The sequence below is a fragment of the Myotis davidii genome, unplaced genomic scaffold (assembly GCF_000327345.1).
Source record: "Myotis davidii unplaced genomic scaffold, ASM32734v1 scaffold448, whole genome shotgun sequence".
Lineage (NCBI taxonomy): Eukaryota > Metazoa > Chordata > Mammalia > Chiroptera > Vespertilionidae > Myotis > Myotis davidii.
The window spans coordinates 105,476-117,714 of NW_006383009.1; the positions used below are offsets into that span (position 1 = coordinate 105,476).

Consider the following 12,239-nt stretch of genomic DNA (forward strand, 5'->3'; position numbering starts at 1 on the left):
TTCAACACTAGAGGCCTGCTGCTGTTGCCTCAGCCTGGACTGTGGGGATCAGACTGAAACCAGCTCTTCGACATCCCTCAAGGGGTCCTGGATTGCAAGAGGGTGCAGGCCAGGCTGAGGGACCCCACTGATGCACAATCAGTGCTGGGGAGGGATGTGGGAGGTTGGCCAGCTGGGGTGGGACTGCAGGAGTGCTCCAGGACATGTTAGCCCATCTCGCTCAGTCCCAATTGGCTGGACCCCAGCAGCACGCCTGGTTGGCTGGTTGACTGTCTGCCCCCTGCTGGTCAGTGCACATCATAACGAGCATTTGAGCAGCCTTAGCATATCATTTGCATATTACACTTTGGTTGGTTGAATGGACGAACAGGCGACTGGACACTTAACATATTAGGCTTTTATTATATAGGATGTGTGTGCTTGTTCATTTATTTATTAAGCATGTACTATGTTCAAAGTATTGTGGGGAATGCAGAAATAATTGGGGCCCTCACAGGACTAATTATGTATACAGAAATCTAGAACAGAAGGTATATATTGATGAATGCTATTGAGGGAGAGACAAACACTTCCTCTAAAGCTTAATAGAGGTGGAGGTGTGACCTTTAGGAAGTTTATATCGACCGCCTCCCTCCTTTATTTCCTTCTTTCTTTGTTTTATTATTATTATTTTTAATTCTCAACTATGAATATGTTTTTACTGATTTTGGAGAGAGGGGGAGGAATTAGAGAGAGAGCGAGCGAGAGAAACATTGATTAGTTGCTTCCCATGCATGCCTTAACCAGGGATCAAACCCACTACTTTTTGGTGTATCGGATGATGCTCCAATCAACTGAGCCACCTGGCCAGGGCTCCTTCTTCTTTAAATGATAGCTGAACACCTGCTGTTTCCCAGGCACTGTGCTAGGTTCCAGACACACCAGTTCACAGGATACACATGGCCCTTCCCCCCTAAAATTAACGCAAGTAAATGGCAAATAAAAAAATGGCCTGATACCTACTATCCTGGTGGAACGATTGCAGATACTGTGTGTGGATATGAGAGGATATCCAAGAAGGTTCTCTGAATAAAGTGATGTTTAAATAACACCTAAAGTAAAATTAGCCAGATGGTGTGGAGAGCGGCTACAGTGTTTGGACAGCTTCAAGCCTCGGACTAATGAGAGGGCACAATCCTCTCATTGCCACATGCAAGTCCCAGCTTGGAGGGCAGAGCCCTCCCAGCATTATTACAGCCAACAGCTATAGTTGTAAGCTCGAACCAATGGTCCGAACATGTGGCCCCACGTGCCTGAGTGATGTGGGCTTGATTGAGTTCAGGTGCATGTAATTGAGTAGGATCAAAACCCATGAAAATGTTGTAAACATCTTGATCACACCCTTACTTTGCCTCTTGGAATCTGTAGTCCATGGTGCTGTCTCTTCATCAGAGAGGGCAGCGTCCCACCCAGCCTCAGCTTTATTCTCTTGTCTGTCTTTTCTAATCCTTCACTGCCCCCACTCAGGTTCACCCTTGGCCATGTTGGCGTGGTACAAGTTGGATCACGGGGCAGGAGAGAATGGCACTCCTTGCAGAGAGAACAGCTTGTGCGAAAGCCTAGAGTGGGAGAACGCAGACAATTGGCAGGGTGGGGAAGAGGAGGCTACACAGGCTGATTCAGCTGTCTATATCCTGTGGGGAGTGGATTAAGCCAGTGTTTCCAAAGTGGACCTTGTATAACACTAGTTCCTTACGTGTGTGTGTTAAAATATACATACCCTAACATTTAAATTTTTAACCACTTTTAAGTATACAATTCAGTGACTTTGATTACATTCACAACATCGTGCTACTGTCACACTATGTATTTCTAAACATTTATTATCCCAACAAGAAATCTGTAACCATGAAGCAATAAATCCCCATTCCTCCATTTCCCCAGTCCCTGGAAATGCATCTATAGCTGTGGGAAAACTACGGCCCTCGGGCCGGATCCGGCCCGTTTGAAATGAATAAAACTAAAAAAAAAAAGACCGTACCCTTTTATGTAATGATGTTTACTTTGAATTTATATTAGTTCACACAAACACTCCATCCATGCTTTTGTTCCGGCCCTCCAGTCCAGTTTAAGAACCCATTCCTTCCCCTTAGTCCCAGCCTCTGGTAACCACTTTTTGGTCACTACATATTTGACTATTTTAGGTACCTCATACAAGTAGAATCATACAATATTTGTCTTTTTGTGACTGGCTTATTTCCCTTAGCATAATGTCCTCAAGGTTCGTCCATGTTGTAGCATGCATACAATTATACCACATGTTCTTTATCAATTCATGTGTTGATGGACACATGGTTTGTTTTCACTTTTTGGCTTCAATGAACACTAGCATTCAAGTATGTGCTCTAGTCACTGCTTCAAATTCCTGTGAGTATATGTCTAGGAATGGAAGTGCTGGATCATATGGTAATTCTGTTTTGCTTTTTAAGAAACCACCAAACTGCTTTCTACAGTGGCTGCACCACTTTCCATTCTCACCAGCAATTTACAAATGTTCAAATTTCTTCATAAGCTCGACAACACTTGTGTGTGTGTGTGTGTGTGTGTGTGTGTGTTTAGTTATAGCCATCATAATGGGTATGAAGTGGTATCTCATTGTAGTTTTTATTTACATTGCCCTAATGACTAGTGATTTTGAGCATTTACTCATGTGCTATTGGCCGTGTGTATATCTTTGGAGAAATGTCTATCCAAGTATTTTGCACAATTTGTAATTGGATTGTGTGTTTTGCTGTTGTTGAGTTGTGGAAGTTCTTTATATATTCCAGATATTAATCCTTATCAGGCATATGATTTGCAAATATTTTCTCTCATTCTGAAGTTGTCTTTTCACTGTCTTGATAGATTTCTTTGATGCTAAATATTTTAAATTTTGGTGAAGTGCAACTTCTCTATTTTTATTTTGTTGTCTGTGTCTTTGGTGTCATATTCAAGAAATTATTGACAAATCCAATGTGATAGAGCTTTCCCCTTATATTCTCTTCTAAGAGTTGTATAGTTTTAGCTTTTACATTTAGTTTTTTTAAAATCTATTTTGAGTTATTTTTTGACCATATATGTAATGGTTTATTTCTAAGCTCTCTAATCTATTCCACTGGTCTATGTGTCTGTTGTTATGCCAGTACCACACTGTTTTGATTATCATAAATTTGTAGTAACTTTTGAAAGCTGGAACTGTGACTCCTCCAACTTTATTCTTCTTTTCAAGATTGTTTTAGTTATTTGGGGGTCCCTCAAAATGAATTTTAGGATGGATTTTTTCCATTTGGGTGAAAAGCATCACTCATATTTTGATAAAGATTGCACTGAATCTGTAGATTGCTTTGGGTAGTACTGACATCTTGACAACATTAAGTTTCCAATCCATGAACACAGATTTCTTTTTAAAATTTCTTTCAGCATTGTTTTGCAGTTTTCCATGTGAAAGTCTTTCTCCTCCTTAGTTAAGTCAGAAGTATTTTATTCTTTTTTATTCTATTGTTAATGGAATTGTTTACCTAATTTCTGTTTAGATTGTTCATTGTTGGTGTATGAAAAATGCAGCTGATTTTTGTGTGTTGAATTTGTACCCTGCAACTTTGCTGAATTCACTTCTTATCTTTGTTTGTTTGAATTATTAGTTTTCTACATATAAAATCATGTCACCTGCAAACAGAGATAATTTTACTTCTTCCTCTCCGATTTCCTTTTATTTGTTTTTCTCGTCTAATTGCTCTGGCTGGAACTTCTAATAGTGTGTTGAATAGAAGTAGTGAAAGTGGGAATCCTTATGGTCATGGTCTGATTTATGCCGCCCCCCCCCCAAATTTACATGTTGAAGCCTTAACCCCAGTGCCCAATTATATGACTATATTTAAAGATAGAGCCTTTAAATAATTGATTATGTAAAAATGAGACCAGTAGGATAGGTCTTAATTCAATCTTACTAGTGTCCTTATAAGAAGGACATTTAGACACACAAAGAGACACCAGAGGAAAGACTACATGAGGACACAGTGAGAAGGCAGCCATCTGCAAGCCAAGAAGAGAGGCCTCAGGAGAAACCAACCTTGCTGACAACATATACGAAATACCCATAGCTAACAACATACTCAATGGTGAAAAACTGAAAATTTTTCCTGAAGATCAGGAACAAGACAAGTGTATTAGTTTTCCAGTGATTTTGTAATAAAATACCACAGATTGGGTGGCTTAAACAACAGACATTTATTGCTTAGAGTTCTGGAGCCTGGGAAGTCCAAGGGCAAGGTGCTGGCAGATTCAGCATCTGGTTAGGGCTCTCATCTTGACTCTCAAATCCATGTTATCACCTGGGCTTCTAAATTAGAAGTTCCAGTGACTCCCTCCTTGGGTTTGATTAATTTGGGTTAATTTGCTAGAGTGGCCTACAGAACTCAGAGAAACATTTTACTTACTAGATGGAAGAGATGCATAGGGTAAGAGATGTGGGAAGGGGCATAGAACTTCCATGCTCTCCTGCATGCCACTTTCCCTGAATCTCCACGTGTTCGCCAACCTGGAAGCTCTCTGAACCTTGTACTTGTGGTTTTTATGGAAGTTCCATTACATAGGTATGATTGATTAAATCATTGGCCACTGGTGACTAACTCCAGCCCCTCTCCATGGAGGTGGGGGTGGTGATAGGAGGGGAATGAAAGTTTCAACCCTCCAATCACACAATTGGTTCCCCTGCACCCAGGAGGAATTTGGTCACTACAGTTCAGAGGTTCCAGAGGGCATTAGTGGAAAAGTTTAGGAGGGAGGGAAAGGGTAAGAGTCTGTGTCTGGATAGAGAAAGGAGATGGCACCTGGGTAGTGACAGGGGGTGTCAGGCACAGGAGGCCTGGAGGGATGAGAGAGGGGCTCAGGGGTTTGGCAGCTCTGGTCCAGCAGATCCTGGGGCCTGGAGGGACTGAGGCACTTCAGGAAGCCAACAGGCTTGGCCTGACGTTGGGAGGTTGTCCCAGCCCAGGTGACTGAAGCAAGAGAAGGCGGCTTCACATATGAGCACCAAGGGATGTAGGGATGGGCGCCTCCAGAAGTGAGTAAATGGAGAAAACCAAGCTGGGGGTGGGGGAAAAAAAATGGAGTGGGGGGGCTGCTCCTCCCTGGGCTTGATCTTGCCCTCTCAGATCTGAGACTCTGAGTATGAAGCGAAGTCCTATGAACCCCCCAAAGAAAGACCAGATTTGAAAATGCTAAGAACCACTACATTCTGTCAGATATCTTTGTACAAAAACAAGCCAGAGAAGGTTAGATAAGTAAGGAAAGGGGACTAGGGCCAGATGCCAACCTGAGTGGCGAGTTTCCTATGGGTGTTTATAGAGAGTTAGGAGCTGTTAAGTGAAAGTAAAGATGACCAGAAACAGAAGTGGCAAGTTTGTCAAACATTCAAACAAGAATTTATTAAGCATCTAGACAGGCCAGGGACTGTGCTCGCAACGCTAGACACAGATTGAGTGCTGCCTGGAATTATAAGCAAATCACTAAGCAAGTGATCACAGAAGATTTCACATAAGAACAATCAGGAAAGGGGTAAACAAACACGTAAGGACAGTAAGGGAAGGAGCGAAGTGCTCTCATCCTGTGTAACTGAGATCCAACGGACCCTGGGGGGCAAAGGAAGTTTCTCTTGAGGAAATGAGCTTGGCTATTTGTCAGAAGGGAGTGGAAGGTGGGGCATAGGAAGGCCTGGGCACAGGAAGGAGCGGGCAGGAATAGCCGGGGTTAAGCAGTGAGCAGTGGAGCATAGAGAAACAGGCCTAGAGAGGCAGGAAGAGTCAGACCGAACAGGACACTGTGGGCTACGTGGACGATTCTGGGCCTTATTCTCAGAGCAAAGGGAATAAAAGGGAGCAAGTGAGAGGACAGCCGAGCTGCAAGAAAGCAGAGTGGTTAAGGGTCATGGAGTCTGGAGTCAAACGGCATGGTTTCAGAGTCCCGGGTCAGCCACTTACTACCCAAGTCTCCCTTACTTCAGAGGGTCGTCATGAGGGGTCAATGACAAAAGCCTGGAGCATGCTGAGTGAGGAGGAGTGGCCCATCTGAGTGGGCTCAGCAGGAGCAACCCTGCGCTGAGGACGCTCCCCTCCTCCACACAGACATTCGTTGCTGCTGCCAAGGGCTGTTGGCACCAGGAAAGTATTCGCTTCTCTAGTGGCTGCCACTTGAAGACCAGAGTCTCTTGGCCTTGAATGATCATTCTGGCAGCATCAGCCTCTGGTTCTGGCTGTCCTTGGGCTCCATGAGGACAGGGACCCTATACCTCGGGCTGGCACAAGCCCAGCACATGGGAGGCGCTCGATACCTGTTGGTGACATGGATTGTGAATGAGTGAACAAGTGAGTGGATGGACCTGTGGACGAAGGCCCACACCATCCACAAATGATTGAGCATCCCCTAGGCGGCAGGTAGCTCACCAGGTGCCTTACCGAATTCATTTCATTTCATTCTCACAACCATCTTGTGAGGAGACTGCCAGGAGACACTTTCTATTCGGGGCGTTCTTGGGAATGAGTTCTCTGTGGGGGAGCCCTCGTCATACTTTAGGGAGTCATGTTATTGAGAAGTGTGTTTAGTTTGTAGTCCCAAAGAAGGACTTTTTGCTGGAAGTTGGAATCCTGGAAGCAGGAATTCAACTGAAAAGTAAGCTATGCTGAAAACAGTGTCTCTAAAGATCTCGCTGCATATACTATATGGTTATGATCTCATATTCCTTAGCAAGGCACAGGGGTCACCAGGTCTTATTATTTGTTTCTGAAAGGGGGACATGGTGCATGCTAGAGAGGCATGGCACTCCCATCCCCCAGCAGCCTGGAGCAGCTCAGAGCAGAACTCAGGAGTCCTCCGATCAGGGCTGGTGAACTCCCCCACACCCCTGTCTCAGAGAAGTGACAGATCAATTGGAAAGGCCGTGGGAGAACCGCTTTTGATCTTCCCCTGCCAGTTCTGGTACCAGTCAGAGTCCCCCACACACCTTTCTGCAGGCCTCTTTCCCCAGGAAGAGTTTAGTATGGCTCAGCCCAAGGCCCCCCTTCCTCCCAGCACAGTGCTGGTGCAGCCCCTTCCTCCCGGCACAGTGCTGGTGCAGGCCCCCTTCCTCCTGGCACAGTGCTGGTGCAGGCCCTTCCTCCAGGCACAGTGCTGGTGCAGGCCCTTCCCCCGGCACAGTGCTGGTGCAGGCCCCCTTCCTCCCGGCACAGTGCTGGGGCAGGCCCCACTTCCTCCTGGCACAGTGCTGGTGCAGCCCCCTGCCTCCCGGCACAGTGCTGGTGCAGGCCCCCTTCCTCCCGGTACAGTGCTGGTGCAGCCCCCTTCCTCCTGGCACAGTGCTGGTGCAGGCCCCCTTTCTCCCGGCACAGTGCTGGTGCAGACCCCACTTCCTCCCGGCACAGTGCTGGTGCAGGCCCCCTTCCTCCCGGTACAGTGCTGGTGCAGCCCCCTTCCTCCTGGCACAGTGCTGGTGCAGGCCCCCTTTCTCCCGGCACAGTGCTGGTGCAGACCCCACTTCCTCCCGGCACAGTGCTGGTGCAGGCCCCCTTCCTCCCGGTACAGTGCTGGTGCAGCCCCCTTCCTCCTGGCACAGTGCTGGTGCAGGCCCCCTTTCTCCCGGCACAGTGCTGGTGCAGACCCCACTTCCTCCCGGCACAGTGCTGGTGCAGGCCCCCTTCCTCCCGGTACAGTGCTGGTGCAGCCCCCTTCCTCCTGGCACAGTGCTGGTGCAGGCCCCCTTTCTCCCGGCACAGTGCTGGTGCAGACCCCCCTTCCTCCCGGCACAGTGCTGGTGCAGCCCCATTCCTCCTGGCACAGTGCTGGTGCAGGCCCTGCCTCCGTGCACAGTGCTGGTGCAGGCCCTGCCTCCGTGCACAGTGCTGGTGCAGGCCCTGCCTCCGTGCACAGTGCTGGTGCAGGCCCTGCCTCCGTGCACAGTGCTGGTGCAGGCCCTGCCTCCGTGCACAGTGCTGGTGCAGGCCCTGCCTCCGTGCACAGTGCTGGTGCAGGCCCTGCCTCCGTGCACAGTGCTGGTGCAGGCCCTGCCTCCGTGCACAGTGCTGGTGCAGGCCCTGCCTCCGTGCACAGTGCTGGTGCAGGCCCTGCCTCCGTGCACAGTGCTGGTGCAGGCCCTGCCTCCGTGCACAGTGCTGGTGCAGGCCCTGCCTCCGTGCACAGTGCTGGTGCAGGCCCTGCCTCCGTGCACAGTGCTGGTGCAGGCCCTGCCTCCGTGCACAGTGCTGGTGCAGGCCCTGCCTCCGTGCACAGTGCTGGTGCAGGCCCTGCCTCCGTGCACAGTGCTGGTGCAGGCCCTGCCTCCGTGCACAGTGCTGGTGCAGGCTGCCGCTTCCTTATTGCTCTCCTGGCTTTCTTCCCTGGAGACTGCTATTTTGGGAGAGTGCTAAGCTCAGCACTGTTGCAAGGTGCAGTCGGATGAGCCCTTCTGTCCTCAGCTGGCCCGTCAAAGCTGGCCTCGGGCTGGGTCAGCCCTACCCCATGTGCAGCAGCCCCTCCTACCCGAGATGGCTGCACCTGAGCACATCCATCACCAGCAGCCCGGGGCTGTCAGACAGGTGGTGGAGGAACTGTGGGCAGAAAAGCAGAGCTGTCCAAGGAGCCCCGCCCAGCCAGACCCCTGCCCCTAGAAAAACAGTGAAGGTCAGGTTCCTGCAAGCTCCCTGGAACCTCCCCCAGCCCGCAGCCTGGCGTCGCCAGCTTCCAGGGTTTGCATGAAAGCCTAAGGAGCAGGCTGGCCCTTGGCCAACTGACCACGCACGGCAGGTGGTGAAGGCAGGATTGGGAGCTGTGCCTAGAGGCTCCTTGAGCACCTCTGCTTTGCAGCCTGCTCTGGGCCCTGGCAGCCAGGGCTCGAGTGACAGCAGAGCCTTGTTCTGACAGGGGCGGGGCCTCAGCCAGGATTGCAAATTGAGTCCAGCCTGGAGTAGGCCTCGGTCCTCCTAATGCACTTGTGTCCGGGTGGCGATTAGCTGCCTGCTCCTCTCCCGCTGCTCACTAGGGGTCTCTGTTCCTCCAGGTGGGCCCCTGAGGCAGGGCAGGGGCGGGGGGAGGGGGGCGGTTACAGGGGGCTCCACCTGCAGAGGGCTGGCAGCACTAAAGGCTCCTTCTGTTGCAGGTGCCCGAGGGCTGGACAATGAGGCTGGCCACGGCAGCTCTGTTTGTGGGCCTGGCGATGGTGGTCACCGGGTTCCAGGGGAAGGAGGAGCTGTGTGCGCCCAAGGCTGTGAATGCCACGGATACTGACTTCTGCAAGTAAGGCCGGTGGGAGCCCAGAGCAGCTGGGCAGGGGTCTCAGGAAGGTGTTTCCAGAACAAGGAGCACGTCCTCCTAAGGCAGCCTTTGCAGACAGGCGGCGACTGAGGCCCCTGGAAGCAGGAGGGCCCCGAGGAAGAGGACCCGGAGCTGGGCCCCTGCTTCCAGCAGCAGCTTCCCGGGACCGGGGCGGTATGTGGATGCGGTCGGCTCCTCCCGGGGCTCTGAGGGGCTGGCCTCGCCCACCTGGCTGGGACCCTGAGACCCATCCTGCCCTACAGTCCAAAGGCTCCCTCCCCCTACAAAGTGGCATTTAAGGAAGAGTGGCAGCTGGAGAGCTGGCTGTTTGCTTTTCAGTAACAGGCCCCAGGGGTGTTGGGACAGGCTGGCCTTTCAGGGGCGTGGCCGCTGGTTGCTGTCCAGGGAGCAGGCTGGGCTCCGAGGCTGGGTTTTCCTCCAAGGGCACAGCTTCTCTCCGCTACGGCTGCGGCTGCGTGGAGTTGCAGCCCCCTCCTCACAGACCTCCTCACAGACCGCAGGTTGGAAGAGCCAGTCTTCCGTGTCAGGGGTCATCCTGAGGGCTGCCCAGGCCGCGTGGCCGCCACCCCGTGGCCAGTGTGTCTTTCCACTGAACCAACAGAAGAGAGGGAGGAAGGCGGCTCCTTACTCTGTCTTCTTGTGTAATTTGAATTCTCACAAACATTGCTTTTAGAAAGAGAAGTGCATCCTTCCCCTTAAAGCAGCGGTTCTCAACCTGTGGGTCGCAACCCCTTTGGGGGTCGAACGACCCTTTCACAGGGGTCGCCTAAGACCATCGGAAAACACATATATAATTACATATTATTTTTGTGATTAATCACTATGCTTTAATTATGTTCAGTTTGTAACAATGAAAATACATCCTGCATATCAGATATTTACATGACGATTCATCACAGTAGCAAAATTACAGTTACAAAGAAGCAATGAAAATAATTTTATGGTTGGGAGTCACACAACATGAGGAACTGTATTAAAGGGTCGCGGCTTTAGGAAGGTGAGAACCACTGCCTTAAAGAGTTAGGTAGTTGAAGCCCCCCACCCCACCCCCCAAAAAAAACAAACAACAGCAAATTCTGCTCCTGTGGGTACATTTGAAAACTCAAGCAGACAGTTCTGGGTGAAGGTTCATGTGGAGCAGGAGGGAACGTGCTGCCCACCCTGCGGGCGCCGCCCTGTGGTGCTCTGCTGAGCGGAACCTTCTGGGCAGGCTGCTTCCTCTGGGAGGCAGAGGTCGAGGCCCCACCAGCTGGCAGGTCCGCTGGGCCAGGCTGCAGTACCAGCCCATGTCCCCCACCCCCATGTCGTCCACACTGTGGGATGCACAAGAAGTGCTCGTGTGTGTGTGTGTGTGTGTGTGTGTGCGCGTGTGTATGTGTGTATGTGTGCGTGTGTGCATGTGGCCCCCCAAAAAAAGACGCACACACTCCCTGGAGTTGGCTGCCCTGCACCCCAGCTGCCCGATGCTGTTCCCTGTTGCATCCGGACGGAAGCTGGTGGCCCCTGTTACACGCCAGGAGTTCCGCTGGGGCCTTAGGCGCCTTGACTCATTTGATTGCGATCATGAATCTTCCAAGTATTAGCATCCTTATTTCACAGGTGAGGACTCTCCAGAGATTAAATCACCCGCCCATGGTGCCGACACAGCTGACAGGGGTCAGGACGGGGATAAAATCCCTCACCTGACTCTGCACTCATGCTCTCTCCCCACCAGCTTTGGGCTGCTGACCCCGCCCAGGGCCTGGAGCATCTCCAGTAAAGGGGGGAAAGCTGTCTTAGTCCGTTGGGGCTGTTATAACAAACTGCCAGAGACTAGGGGGCTTATACACAACAGAAATTTATTTCTCAGTGTTCTGGAGGCTGGGAAGTCCAAGATCAAGCTGTAGCAAAGTTGATGTCTGGTTCATAGACACCTGTCTTCTTGCTGTGTCCTCACAGGGCAGAAGGAAAGAGGGATCTCTATGGGATCTCCTTTGTAAGGGCACTAATCCCATTCACGAGGGCTCCACCCCTCTTCTGGGTATTTAGTCTAATAGGAAATTCTTGAAGTTAGGACTCAATACCTAGAGGTATTGATCTGTGAAGGAGGAATTTTATGTACAGAGACAAGCAGTGGGAAACATTTAGAGAAAAGCTCTTCTAGAATCATAGCTCACCTACTCCCGAGATAGGCCAGACCAGACTGACAAACACCGAGTCAGAACCCTGGCTCCATCTCAGAACCAAAAGAACCATAGTTGTTCAACCCGCGCCTTTTGGGTGATTCCACTCAATAATCCTCTCTCTCTCTCTCTCTCTCTCTCTCAGCCCTCTCTTTTGTGCTGGAAAACTCCACCCTTCAGAGTGTGTCCTAATCTCAAGAAAGGGGCTATCTTTTATTATTTATTTATTATTTATTTTAGAGAGAGGAAGGGAGAGAGAGAAACTTTGACTGGCTGTTCCACCGATCTATGCATTCATAAAAAAAATCAAGCTGTAAAGTTGATGTCTGGTTCATAGACACCTGTCTTCTTGCTGTGTCCTCACAGGGCAGAAGGAAAGAGGGATCTCTATGGGATCTCCTTTGTAAGGGCACTAATCCCATTCACGAGGGCTCCACCCACATGACCTAAGCACCACCTGCCAATATCATCACATGAGGGGCTAGGATTTCAACATATGAATTTGGGGTTGGGGATACAAACATTCAGATCATAGCAGGAGCCATTCTTATGACTCCCCAGAACACACCAGCAGACCCCAGTTTGAGAAACACAGACTTCCAACACTAAAGCTGTGTGCTAGGCAATGGCTCCGGGCTGTAAACCACTGTTGCAAAATGGAGACTTTGTCTTTGTTCCTGCTGAAGGTTTTTGTTTGTAAAAGATCATCACAGAATGTGAGCACATCTGGACACATGG

At 50.2% G+C, this 12,239-nt stretch overlaps 1 protein-coding gene across 1 annotated transcript in view; it reads left to right on the top strand.

Moving 5' to 3' along the window:
• Positions 1-8,967: 8,967 nt before the first annotated feature.
• Positions 8,968-12,239, top strand: part of PEBP4 (phosphatidylethanolamine binding protein 4) — a 199,577-nt gene continuing 196,305 nt past the window's right edge. Inside the window, exons 1-2 of the mRNA XM_006778377.2 lie at positions 8,968-9,064; positions 9,164-9,300. Of these exons, the coding sequence (XP_006778440.1) occupies positions 9,182-9,300 (119 nt within the window). The 5' untranslated portion in view covers positions 8,968-9,064; positions 9,164-9,181. The remainder of the gene's footprint in view (positions 9,065-9,163; positions 9,301-12,239) is intronic.